The following is a 14,641-nucleotide window of genomic DNA, read 5'->3' on the forward strand; positions in this document are numbered from 1 at the left end:
TACATATGGCTGTATGGTTCCTTCACATCCTTCAGGATCCTTCCAATCTAATACCATTGCACTTCAATGGGGATTAGTTGCCACTCCTAGGCCTCGAAGCGTTTGAGTGGTCTGTTGTAATGGCCATTCTTGACAAGATATGATGCTAAGGTCTGCACCTGTATCCAGTAGCCCATTAAATTCATGTCCTTGAATATTTAGTTTTAGCATGGGGCGAGAATCTAAATTTAAAGACAGCATAGCCCAATCTACACCTGTGGAGCCTAATCCCCTGGAACCTCTTTCTATACTACTACTGGAAAATTTATCATGTAGGCTGGGTATTATTAATAACTGTGCTGTTCTATCTCCTGGTGAAATTACTGATACCCTTTGGAGAACTAGCTATAATTTTTATTTCACCTTCATAATTGGGATCAATTACCCCAGGACTTATCAGAAGTCCTTTTAGAGTAGAAGAACTGCGTCCTAACAATAAGCCTACTGTTCCTTGGGGAAGAGGTCCTTTTACTCCTGTGGGAATGATTTGAACTCCCATCTCTGGAGTTAGTACTGCTCTGGCAAAGGTGCAGATGTCCAACCCTGCGCTCCCTCTGGTTCGTCTGATGAGAGATCTGATGGATAATGTGTCCTGGGCACTACCCTGATGGTGTTGCTGGGTTCCTCCATGTTGTTGCTGGGTTCCTCCAGTGCCCTGTATATTTGTGGTCATGGGCCCTGGAGCATTGGGCTCCCCTGTCCGTTTTTTGGCAATGGAGCACGATGCCTTTCTCCACGATATCGTGGGTAAACACCTGGTGCTTGTCCATTTTGTGATAATGGTGTACCCTCTATGGTGGTTTGAGAACGGCATTCATTAGCCCAATGTCTCCCTCTACGGCATCGTGGGCAAATACCTGGTATTCTACTCCTTTGATACCTAGCTTTGTTAAACCCTCCTCCTATGGGGCAATTCCTTTTAAAATGTCCTGTTTGTTCACAATTGTAGCATGTTTTTGGCCTGGCATCTAAAGCCTGTTGTACTGTAGCTGCCAAGACTTGCCCTTGTTCATTAATGTCTCTACATAATTTAATATATGTGTTTAAATCTCCATGTTTCCATGGTCTAATGACCTCTCTGCACCAACGATTTGCTTGGTCATAAGCCAGTTGTTTAATTAATGGCATTGCTTGTTCTGTATCCCCAAAAACTCTGGTAACTGTTTGAATAAGCCTATCTACAAATTCAGCGTAAGGTTCATTAGCTCCCTGTATTACCTTAGATAATTGACCTTGTAAATCTCCATGTCCTTGTAAAGTCTTCCATGCCCTAACTGCATCTGCAGCAATTTGTGCATATATAGCAGGATCATATTCAATTTGTTGCAGCTGGCCCTCATAAGGTCCTTTTCCTAACAACATATCTAGATTTCTCTGAGGATAACTGGCTGCTGCATTTCGCCTAGCTGTCTCCATGCAAAATTCCTCATTGGCAACCTTCCATAACAAATATTGTCCTCCATTTAGCACAGATTTACACATGCTAGCCCAATCTGCTGGCATCATGTCCAAGTTGGTAATGGATTCGACCATGCTTACAGTGAAGGGTGCTTGAGGACCATAGGTTGTTACAGCCTCCTTTAACTGCTTCACTGTTTTGAAATCTAAAGCACGGTGAATTCGCTGCTCTCCTGCCTGCTCAAGTACAGGGCATGCTAATCTTTGAGGTCCTGTCTCAGGATCCCATCTATCAACTACGGAGGTTGAGGGCCACTCAGCTGTCTCCATAGGTGGAGCTTTTGGTTGAATTACGCCCTCTGGTGATAGAACGGTGTTAGTAGCAGCCTCCTGTTGTAGCTTTTTCCCTAATAGCTGTTTCTCCTCTAAGCTTTCTTCCTTTAAATTTTCTTCCTCTATCTGACTAGCTCGAGAGACCTTCTCTTTTACTTGATCTAAAATGTCTTTCTCCATGGTCTGAACCTCTAACAATTTACTTAACACTCTTTCAGTTTGTTTTTTACTAATTTCTAATCTACTATAAAGATAACGCAACCCAATAAGATAACAAAAAACAAAACCGAAACAGAATGAAACAAAAACGGAACAAAAAATCGTTGTATCAACTTTCCTATTTTCTTGACATGTGCATTTGTGGTCTATTTCTATGTCTTCCTCAGGGGCGAACAACTTCAAATCTTGAGCCAACCATTTTTCCCAGTTTGCCTAAGAAAGTTCTAGGGATAGGCAGCTTGAAACAAAAACAAAACAAATCAAAACAAGAACACATTGTTTTTTGAAATGGTCACCCATTCTCTCGCCTTCCCTTAGGGGCGAGCAATTTCACTTACCCCTGAGCTTCAGGCATTCCCCGCACGGGCCGCCAAATGCCGCAGTCTGGCTGGGCACAAATCACGAGCCACTGAAGCAGGAACAAACTTTATTTCTGAACTCCACCAGCACACTCCTGGGAACTCCTCCCGAACGCCACGTTGCTGGTCCAGGAACCGCAGCCGGAAATATCTCCTCCAGAAATCCCTCCTCCTGCACTTCCCCAACCAATGGGAACTCTCGGGGAATCCCCGGGAATCCCCAAGTAGCTCGAGAACTCAAAAGTAGCGGCCAAGGCGGATAGTAATGCCTCGCCTGTCAACCAATACTGTTGGCAAAATGCCAGGGGCCATTCCGACTCGGCTGTGGCTCTCAGCACACAAGCAACAATAAATGTTGGCAAGGATATGGGGGGAAAAAGGTACACTCATACATTGATGATGGGACTGCAAATTGGTGTAACCATTATGGAAAGAAGTATGGAGATTCCTCGAAAACGTGGAATAAGACCACCATTTGACCCAGTTATCCCATTCCTCAGTATACATCCAAAGGACTTAAAATCAGCATACTGCAGTGATGCAGCCACACCAATGTTTATAGCAGCTCAATTCACAATAGCTAGGTGCCCTTCAACAGATGAATAGATAAAGAAAATATGCTTATATATACACAATGGAATATTACTCAGCCTCAAAGAAGAATGAAATTATGGCATTTTCTAGTAAATGGATGGAGCTGGAGAACATCATGCTAGGCGAAATAAGCCAATCCCAAAGAAGCAAAGGCCAGATGTTCTCTCTCATATGCGGATGCTAATTCACAAGGGGGTGGGCTAGGGAAGAGTAAAGGTACTTTGGATTAGACAGAGGGTAGGGAAAGGAGGGAAGGGGGTATGGGGGAGGAAGGAAAGGGGAATGAATTGGACATTATTACTCTATGTGAATATATAATTACATGACCAGTGTACTACATCATGTACAACCAGAGTAATGAGAAGTTTTACTCCATTTATGATGTGTCAAAATGCCGTCTACTCTTATGTATAATTCATTAGAACAAATAAAAAGAAAAATTTGTCAAAATCCACTAAAACTTTAAAACAATTTAAAAAACTTAATTCTAGAAATTTACTTGAACAATTAATGATGGTAAGAAAAGATTTTGCTCAAAGATACTGATCACAGTATTTTTTTCTAATAGGGAAATATATAATAGATTAAAACTATACAACCATATAATAAAATACACAATTATTAAATATGTATATTTACTCTTGGGAAAAGTTGTAATACATTGCTTAAAAAGCACATTGACCCAATCTATACCTATATAATTCATATCTATACTACGTTTAATGTTTAGATCCTTAATATGAAATTTCCAAAAGTCTAGAGACAATGTTTACCTTTTAATAAAGGAGGTTTAAGTAATTTTTCATTTGTTACCATTTCATAGTTTTCAAAAATGAACATGTATTACTTAAAATGCATTTTAAAAATAAAAAGATAGGAAAAAGAAGGTTGTTGACATGGAGGCAAGGAAGGGAGAGGCAAACATAAGATGAATCCCAACTACAAACTAATGCTAAAAGAATAATAGAAAATTATTTCTGGAATAACATCTGGTAAGGAACATAGGCACCTCTACCCACATAATCATCATTAAGAGTTAAAAAGCTTAAAATGCAAAAGTTGTTAATAATTCATCAAAAGTCACATTTCTAAAAGATCATGCTCACACTGAATTTTAAGATTCTGATAAGAGAAGGGATGTAGGGGCTAGGGATGTGGCTCAGCAGTAGAGCACTTACCTAGCATGTGCGAGGCGCTGGGTTCAATCCTCAGCACCACATAAAAATAAATAAATAAAATAAAGGTACTGTGTCCATCTACAACTAAAAAAAGAGAGAGGGATGTAGGGGATAAAGGCACAGGGCACCTAAAAGTAGGGGTACATTTGTGAAAGTGGAAACATACTAGCTCACACAACAAAGTTGGAATTCACAATCCTGCTCAGGCAGTACTGTTTTCCTTAAACTAGGGGCAAAAAATAACTAATGCTACAGAAGACAGGTTATTCTGTTTGCCAGCAATAATTAGCATTTTGCTTATCTTAATTTATAACAGCATCACAGAATCTAGCCTATAGCACTTAGTCTAAGTAACAAAACCATATATACCAATTTTTAACAAAATGAAGATAAGAGAACACACCAAGAAAAGGAACAGTTTCCATTTTTAGTTATTTATTCTGTACAGCAGCTATCAAGCAAAGTCATCTCAATAGTAAAAACAAATCAAAATCACGCCAGGGCTTGGATTAGAAAACTAAGAGAAATGACCAGGAAATAACCAGGGAAAAGTACCTCTGAAAATTGGTGCTGAAATACAAAGTTTCTATGCATATTCAAATCAGTCCACAGAATCCCTCAGTTCTCAGCGCAAGCCTCAGATGACCATCATGTATATGAGCTTCTAATGTACAAGGCACTGTGTTAAGGGTTGTGTATTTAATTGTTAAGTAGTGAATTTAAAGATGCAGTCCCAAGGGGATAATAGAAAAAGCAGAAATTATCAAGTCGGAAGATAGATCCAGAGCAGTAGTACACTTCTTCTTGGGTAAAGATGACAACACATCTGTTCACTTACCTTAGAAGATTATTGTGAGAAAGAAATAATATACTGATTATGAGAGGGTTATGCAAACATTAGTCACTCTTAGTCATTTTAATTTGATTTTATTTTTATAAAATGTTGGAAGGTGGGGGCCAGTATGACTCATGGGCCTAAACACCTACCAGGATAGATCTGGCTATCAGATGGGGTTCCCACATCATCTTAAAATCTCTGTGGGAAAATAAGATATTTTATAGAAAAAGAGCCAGGCTAGGCCTAAATTCATCTTGCCCTTTTCACAGATTTATCTACTCTCTCTAAATTAAGTACTACTTCACATAATTAGAAAGCAATAACCTTTTAATAATACTCTAACATGTACAAATACTTAAAATGATCCAGTACTGCCAAGTGACAGTGTCTGCTCCAATTTATCTGATCTTGGACTAAGTTCTCAAATTGACAATGAAGCCCTGAAAATACAAGCATCATTTGTTAACAAATTTCACATTTCTCTTCCTGTGCTCTTGATCTAAAGACCACAATTTAAAGTTTAGAAGTGAGACTTTGTAAATTTTGAAAGCAAACTGAAAAAAAAAAAAATCAGTTAATTTGCATTCTGTCCTATTCATTTTTATCAAAAATGCTGAAAGCGATGATTAAAGTGAGAATGTTGAGCCTATGCAAAGGAGATGGCACTATTTTAGGTCTAGCTTTGCCAAGTTCAAAGTACTTTACAAGTCCTTTATAATTTTCACAACATTTCTACAGAAGCAGAAAGGAGTTGTAAAATAATCAGCTCCCAGCTGTTATCCAAGGCTTCACATTCACCATCAGAACCATGTTTTTTTCCTCTCTCTTTTTGAGATGAGGTCATGCCATATTTCATGGTCTCAAACTCTGGGTTTAGGCCATCATCCTGCCTCAGCTCAGCCTCCCGAGTAGCTATGACTACAGGTAAGCATTACCATGCCGGATACGTTCTCTTTTTAGAAAAGTCACAAAATAACCCTACTTTTGAACTATAAGAAAAATAAATACTAAATAAGATCTTAACTGAATGACTTATAAAACAGTATCATAAGAAATGTACCAGAGCTATGAAAACATATGGCAGATAGATATGACTTTTTTTTTTGTGTGTGTGTGGTGCTGGGATCGAACCCAAGGCTTTGTGCATGCAAGGCAAGAACTCTACCAACTGAGCTATATCAGCAGCCCAAAATACAACTTCTAAGGGACAGAAAAGGTCTCTCTGAAAATACAAAGCTAAACAGAACCGTGAGCAGAAGATGAAAGAGGAAGAGTGCTCTAGAAAAAGCATCATTTCATCTTAATAAAACATTTTATTGTATAGCAACCTTATACTATCTCTATTTAAATAACTTTCATTAAGACATCCATTTGCTTAATAAAAACATAATTTTAGATTTTTAAAGCATGATCTTTCATCTTTTTGCTTCTATTATTAACTTTTATTTTTCTAAGTTATTCACTAGAAATTGGTGCTGAAATCTAAAGTTTCTATGCATATTTCATATCCCAATATGAAAACCAATAGTCTCTCATAATGTCAGATGACTAGGACACAGAAAGGAGACATAGTTCAACTGTGATACTATCAAAAAACAAGAAAGTAGGTGATGTTTTGGTATCAGCTATCAGAGATTAACAAATATCACACACATCCATTCTCTATCAATTTCTGATATTAGGCATCTTGATAGATTTAAATCTTAATGGGACTTAAAAAAATGTTTTGTAGTTATAAATGGACAGTATGCCTTTATTTTATTTGTTTATTTTTGTATGTGGTGCGGAGGATTGAACCTAGGCAAGTGCTCTGCCACTGAGCCACAACCCCAGCCCCCCCCCCACTAACGGGATTTAAAGATTGCAGAATGCTGTTGGACAGAAACAATATAAAGTTACATATCCTTTGCTTACCAAATCATACTTTTTGTGACACAGAACATGGTAAACTACATTCAACTGCTGAATTTAATTTGAAAAATCACAATGAGATGTGGGGGAGCATCAAAGAGATGAAGTAATAGCAATGTCTATATCTTAGTTCTCTGCCTGCCCCAAAGCTTCCGATTTAGCTGAGGCTCAGGTTCAGGAGATTCAATAAAATAGATATTTAAGACTTCCTCTGATCACTGAGGTATCCCCTTGGCTAATTCCCTCAGCTCTTTCAAGTCTTTCTTTGCTCAGATCTAACCTTCTTAATGCAGCTTATCTTGACCAGCCTTATTAATTTTCCAACTTGCCTCTCCCATTCCAGATCTTCCTTAAACACGTTCAGCTTTTCTTCTTTAATCATGTTTTCATCTCTTTCTAACATATTACACCAATTATCTATTAAGTTCTTTTTCCCCACTAGAAAGCCAGTTTATGATGTCAATAATCTTTGTCCATTTTGTTTACTTGATGAATTTCCCAGGATAATGTCTGGTCACTTAAGAGCCCCTCTATAAAAATTGGTTGGATGTTGAATATTCCTTTGCACCCTGTCATCCCAGTTCTTCAATACTGCTCTCCACTCATCAAAGTGCCTCATTTGACCATGCTCACAGGGGAATAACTGAGGCTGGGAATCAATGAAGAAGGCTCTACTTCAGAGAGGGAGGGAGGTTTTTACATTGATTCCCTACTGTAGTCCCTCCCTAACAATCTCATCTGCAAGTTTCATCTCCTACCTTTTCTAAACATTTAATTCCTTCAAATTCCTTTTCTTTCTTTCTTTGCAGAAGTCCTTCTCTAAACTCAACATTTCTCTTAATTATCTGGAATAAATGAATGCTATAATCATTCAATTTCAACGAAAGGGAAAAAAAAAAAAACAGAAATGGAAAGAAATATCTGCATGCCTCTTCTTTTTCCTGGTACAGCTAAGCTGCTTCAAGGAGCAGTCTACATTCCCTCTACTTCCTTGCTTACAAGTCACACCTCAACTCTTACTGAACCCTTTAGACTCCTTCCTCACATGACCACTCTGTTGCTCACTTCTTCAAGACATAATTTATTAAGCACACAGTATGTGCTAGTGCTATGCTAGGCCAACTGATTCAGTAGTAAACAAGATCACTGTGTGCATGTAGTTTGAATCTAGCAGGATGACTGACAAGCAAAAATGATCATTGATGAATAAGTATCATGATAAAAATGTAGAAGAGTGGGCTGGGGTTGTAGCTCAGTGGTAGAGCACTTGCCTAACATGTGTGAGGCCCTGGGTTCGATCCTCAGCATCACACAAAAATAAATAAATAAAATAAAGTTATTGTGTCCAACTACAACTAAAAAAATAAATATTTTTTAAAAATGTATAAGAGTTTTGAACAACTAATAATAAAAAATAAACTAATTAAAAAATGTATAAGAGTTATGAAAACATACATTAGATAGATATGACTTTCTCAAAGGGACAAGAAAGACCTCCTTGAAAATGCAATGTTTGAACAGAAACCTGAAGAGAAGGAGGAGGAAAAAGAGTGTTCTGGGAAAAGAAAATAGTGTCTGCAAAAATCTGAAGAACAGAGAGTAGAGAGCACATCAAGAACTGGAAGAAGTTCAGTTTGACTATAGTGTTGGGAGAGGCAGGGCCCTAAAAGGTATGTCAGTAAGACTTTAATCTGTAAATGAAGTCATTCTGGGAATGACACAAAACCTCAGATTTATATTTTTGGAAGATTATGCTCCTCAATGAAGTCAGAGCAGACAGGAATAAGAATGAAGGCAGGAGATGATACAGATGAGCTCTTAAAACTTGGTTCCTTTGTTTCTTCTCAGAAACCTTCAGTATATTATTTCCTCTCTTCCTTCTAAGACTATATCCTTCCCTCAGCTCTTCTATAAACTCTCCTGGTTGACCTCACCTATATGTCACAGATATACACCATAAAGTAAAGATGACTCTTAAACATATACCCCTAGTCCAGAGTGACATTTCCTACTGCCTAACAGACACGCACTTAGACATTACCTATGTCCAAAACCAAACACAAAAGTTCAGAACCCACAAATTTGGTATTTTCTAACTTTGCTGATAACACAAATTGAGTTACCCAAGCCAGAAATTCTAAACACCATCAATTACCCATCTTACTGATCCCCAGGTGTTTTTGATCATCTTCTAAGCATAACTCAAATCCATCCCTTTCTTTCAACTCCTGTATCAGTGCCTAAGTTTATGCTTACATAAGTACTCATATAGATTATTCAGAAGCTGAGTTCTATACTTCTAGCCACTCTTTATAATCCATGCTCTACACCAAGAAAGATTTCCATCTAAAGTGTTTCTTCAGTCTACAGGAAAATGGCCAAATTTTTTGACATGACATATGAGGTCCATTATCTGGTCTTTTCCTGCCAGGAAACAGCTTTTGTTCTCCATTTAGACATCTCCACCAGGTTTGGTCACATGGAATCTGGAATGAAGATGTATATCACTCAAAACTCATCATGGTTTCTCAGGCCTCCAGGTGTTTGCACATACCATTCTCACAGTCTGGAATATCTTCTCCCATTTTGTCCACCTAGAAACTACCCTGCATTTTTAAAAAATTCAATTACTTTCCTTTTTTTTCAGTAAATCTTTCCTGGTTTGCTCTCCCTCCTTCTCTCAACCCTAATAAACAGAGTCAAGCAATTTTTCCACTTCTGTTGCAGCACTTACCAAATTATGACTGTTTACATGTCTGTTTCCTGACAAAATTATATGTTCCTAGTTGATAGTGTATTTTCTCTTTCTCATGTCTGCATCTCCATACCCTAACACACAGTCAGCACTCAATAAATATTTCTTAAATGAATGGACGCTTACAGGAATGTTGTGATGTATCAAGCTTTGTTTCCTTACAAGGGATCGTGGAGTATGTTTCATAGTGCCTAAAGTCATTCCAAAATTGTGACTATTGGTTTGAGGGAGAGAAAGAAAGGGCACATATAAAGGAGGGATTCATTACAGTAGACTTAGCTCATCTAGCATTGGGAACCCACAGAAGCATAAGACTACACGACAGAGATTTCTACACAGATTATATTAGCTGCAAAAAAAAAAAAAAAATCTTAAAAATTAGAAATAACAGGGGCTGGGGTTGTGGCTCAGTGGTAGAGTGCTTGCCTAGCATGTGTGAGGCACTGGGTTTGATCCTCAGAACCCTACTAAAAATAAATAAATAAATAAAGGTATTGAGTTCATCTACAATTAATTTTTTTTTTTAAATTAGAAATAGCAGGGCTGGGGTTGTGGTTCAGTGGTAGAGCGCTCCCCTAGCATGTGCGAGGCCCTGGGTTCGATCTTCAGTACCACATAAAAATAAATAAATAAAATGAAGGTATTGTGTCCAACTACAACCAAAAAAAAAAAAAAAAAATATATATATATATATATATATATATATATATATATATATATTAAAAAAATTAGAAATAGCAAATGTGAAACCTAGAAAGATTAAATAAAGGTTCACTCAATGGATCCCTCAAAAACAGTATTTTTTAAAAACATTCAATGACTAGCAAAAAATGTTGGCCATTCCAAGCAAGTAGAAAAAGGCACTAACACCATGATTCCTGTCACAAATTAAATACAAATGCCATTTTGAAAACACTGATTTAAAAACATTTAGAAAAAAGCCTGAAATAAATGATATTAAATTATTAACTGTTTATTTTTGGGTAATTTTCTACCACCAATGTTATTCAACCAATACTTATTAAGCATCTATGTGTTTGCCACAGAGCAGTGATGTACAAGAGACATTCCTGTTCTCCTGGAACTACTCATGTCAAACTTTATAATCAATCAGAAAAAAGCAATGAAAGTAAAAATACAACTGGGGATGTAGCTCAGTTGGTAGAGTCTTGCCTCACTTGCACAAGGCCTGGGTTCAATCCCCAGCACCACACACACACACACATACAAACAAAAAAACCACGTTAAAAAAAAAAAGTAAAAATACATGGAATTGCCCACTCTAAATTGATATCCCACAAAATGTAAATAAAAAAAAAAAAAAGAAAGAAAAAGATTCCTAGAATTTTTATGAACTCTAGGCTGGAAACAACACAGTACAAAACCAAATAATGACTGCCCAAATGACATGCACTGTTGATATGACTGTTAACAAAATACAACAATTGTTCTCCATCACTGTATCACTGTGTACAGTAGTAGAGACACTAAATCTCCAGGGTTTCCCTTCCTGTTAGCACATTTAAAATTTTACAGTAATTATAAATTAAATTTGCTCAGTTGAAATTTAATCCATCCATCATCTACCACATTCCCTTTCTCTTTGTTTCTTTCCCCTCCACCATTTCCTGCTGTTGCCCTCAATGATTTAGTCTATTTATCTACAACAATCTTTACATTCCTCTTCTTTCAACCAAGGAACAGCCAGTTTAAGATTGAAATTTCCACTCTTGAGAATTCTCTGGAAAGACAGGAGCTTCACAAGGGATCTGTGGTTTTGAACAATGTAAAAATAATTTACAAAGAGTCTCAAAGTTACAGTCTTTTTAAAACTCTTGCTGCATGATATTTTTCAAGTGTAAAAAAAAGTGGGGTAATATCAAGTACAGTAGTGATTAATTAACTTCATTATTCTTTCCTGTAATTATTTTATCAGTTTGTATTATGGATTGAAAATATTTTTTAAAACTTCCTAGTATTCTCAGATTATCACAAGCACAATAATAAATAGTAGAATCACCCTGCCTAGTACTTAAAAAATTTAGCACTACCATCTGTACATTACATGTCTTTAGACATATTAAAGAGAAAATATAAATTGACAAAATTCCACAGGACTTAGACCATTGACACACAACACATGCTATGAAATAGTTTTTCCCAGAGAACTCAAATTATTGAAATTTGTAATAAAAACAGATAGGATATCATAAAAGGCATTGCAAGAATAGAGTATTAAATGCTAACTTAACTGTTGTGACATCAAAAGCAGATGCTCAGAGAACTAGGTGACAGAATCACTAAGTCATTTATTCATTCACCAAAGTTTTAGAAAGCACTTACTCTGTGCCAGGCATAATCCTAGATGCTATTAGAGACAGAGCAGTGAACAAGACAAACATACCTTCCTGGAGTATGTTAGTGGACCAAGATAGATAAGAAAATATGAAAGGCTGAGGTAGTAGCTCAGTGGTGGAGTGCTTGCCTAGCATGTGTGAGACACTGGGTTCAATCCTCAGAACCACATATAAATAAGTAAGATAAAGGTCCATTGACAAAAAATGTTTTTAAAAAAAGAGAAAGAAAATGAGTAAAACATATGTTAGATGGTGGAAAATACAAAAATTAATAATAATAAAATAGGAAAAAAGATGAAAAGGGTGTTTAAAAAAAAGAGGAAGGAAAGAATCAAGTCATGTTGCTATCTAGGAAGAATACTTTGAGTAGAGGAAATAGCAAGAACAAAGGCCCAGAAGTGGGAAGATGCTTATTATGTTTAAGAAACAGCACATAGTGTTTGGGGCTTGTTGGGGAATTTGAGTAAGGCTTTCATGCATAGGAAATATAGCAACCAGTGGAAATAGCAGAGGGTGATGATTCCAGGTGATTAGAATAAAGAAAAGCAAAAGATAAGGAGACATGGATGTGTTAAGGATGTTTACAAACACAGGCTGGCCTAGAGTGCAACACATATAAGTGTGAGCATGATTGTGAAGGCAGAGGACTGTGGGGGCAGTGGCAGGGTTGTGAAGGTGGGGTGTGACAAATGTTTTGTCTTGGATTCTCTGGTTAGGAGTTGTGGAAGAGAGACACAAAACAGGGAGACACCAGAGTAAAAAGTCCTGTCCCTTTAATATAATCTTTATTTTCCCTGGCAAGAACAAAATCTTGCACCAGATAGTTGCTTTAGTTGCTGTAACTACAAAGAAAAAAGGTGGAGATCTTGGGATCTTTGTGGGGAAAACACTCTCTTCAAATTTTCTTGTAGTAGAGAAAAGAAATGTAAGAATTGGAATTTATACTACTGTATAATTAACATGAACTGAACTGTTCTAAAACATAGTGAATCATAAGACAAAGATGACTAAAAAAACAGGACTAAGAAGGCAAACAGGAATTTCAATTTTTAAAGAAGGAATTCCACAAAAGAGCTGTGGATAAACAATTAAGAACTAACTATATCTAATTTTAGATAAAGAGGAGGATTCTGTTACAATCAGGCCAATTTTGAATTCAAAGATATTCATAAGGACCTTGCTCGAAATTCATCAACCCAGTACCTGGAACATGGTATACTATAAAGAACATACTATAAAGATTAAAATGCTTGTTTAAGGAATAGAAAAACCTATTCATTAGAGCTCATCTCAGTAGAATAAAGCAGTGCTGGAGCTACCTTGCACCACCTGGAATTGTTACTATTAATAAGGAGGAAATTAAACAATAGCAAATAAGTAGGAAGAAGAGATGTTTTCCTTCCATATTCCCACCTGTGCAAAACAACAACATAACCCAGAAGAATTTACTAGTTAATTCTCTCATGACACAAGGCCAATTCAGTTATATGCAGGATTGTTGTGTGGAATAATGGGCTATGAATCACATGATCAGTATCTAATATACAATGCAAAGAAACTTCCTTAACTTATATGCAATATATGAGTTAACCTATATAGGTTGCATTAATGTTCCCTTTTTGAAACAGAACAAAAAGCAATCTCAATTCCTTTCCTTTTGACCCTTCAAAAACTCAGATGACTTAAGAAACTGATTTGCTTCTCTACATTTTTTTTTTATCCTAAACTAAGAGTAACTCACCCTCAACAATTGTCTTAAGAAATACAGTGTACAATAAAAAGACACCAGTTCTTATCCATTCATGATTATGAGATGCTGTAAATCCCAAAGAGAGGAACTGCTAAAAGTAGGAAAAAACCCCAGTAAGTTAATATCATATTTCAAATCATCATATACATATGATAAAACTTCTACCAAAAAAAGCATCTTTCTACATGAGATGATGTTTGTAACACACGTCATTTTTTACTCAATATAAGACTGCTTATAGTTACAATCTAGAGACAGGGTTTCATATGGCTTTTTTTTTTTTAAGACAAGCTCATTCATTAAAACAAGTTTTATTGTTTTTTTTTTTTTTTTTTTAATGCAGACATTTTAATGTCAATATTCTTTCCTGTCTCACCACCTTCCATGAAGGATTGTCCATGCTAACGCTGGAACAGTCTTCACTACCATAACTATGCTTTAAAACCACAAAAAAGTACATCGCGGTTTCAAGTGTGGTTAGTTCTGTCTGTTGGTAGCAACAGTCCTGAGCCATGAACCGAGGGTGCTCTGAACAGAGTAAAAGGAACCCCGGTCGCTTCCTCCCCAAGATGCAACAATAAAAGCATCCTCCCGGCTCCCCATACTTGGCCAGAGGCGTCCCTATTCCCGGACCCGGCCGACCGCCCGGCCTCACCTTGTAAACGTCCCCATAAGTGCCGCTGCCGACCCTCTGGACGAGCTCGTAGTCCTGCTGCGGGTTCCGCCTCAGGATGTCCGCGGCAGGCCGCAGTGGGGCCTCCATCTTCACTCAGGGCCCGGCCCCCGCCGGCTCTGCCTGAGGCGCCCCGATTCCCGCTAACGAGGACGAGCGGCGCCGCTTCCCAACATGGAGCCTCAGCCCGCAGCTCCGCCTGCACAAGGGACGAGCAAAGGCGGGTAGGCATCGCGG

The 14,641-nt window shown here is 37.4% G+C and overlaps 1 protein-coding gene across 1 annotated transcript in view; it reads right to left on the bottom strand.

Moving 5' to 3' along the window:
- The window catches only part of Map4k5 (mitogen-activated protein kinase kinase kinase kinase 5), a 108,389-nt gene extending 93,800 nt beyond the window's left edge, over positions 1 to 14,589 (bottom strand). Inside the window, exon 1 of the mRNA XM_027929825.3 lies at positions 14,387 to 14,589. Within this exon, the coding sequence (XP_027785626.2) occupies positions 14,387 to 14,494 (108 nt within the window). The 5' untranslated portion in view covers positions 14,495 to 14,589. The remainder of the gene's footprint in view (positions 1 to 14,386) is intronic.
- Between the last annotated feature and the right edge of the window lie 52 nt (positions 14,590 to 14,641).

This window comes from Marmota flaviventris, chromosome 2, assembly GCF_047511675.1.
Source record: "Marmota flaviventris isolate mMarFla1 chromosome 2, mMarFla1.hap1, whole genome shotgun sequence".
Taxonomy (NCBI): Eukaryota; Metazoa; Chordata; class Mammalia; order Rodentia; family Sciuridae; genus Marmota; species Marmota flaviventris.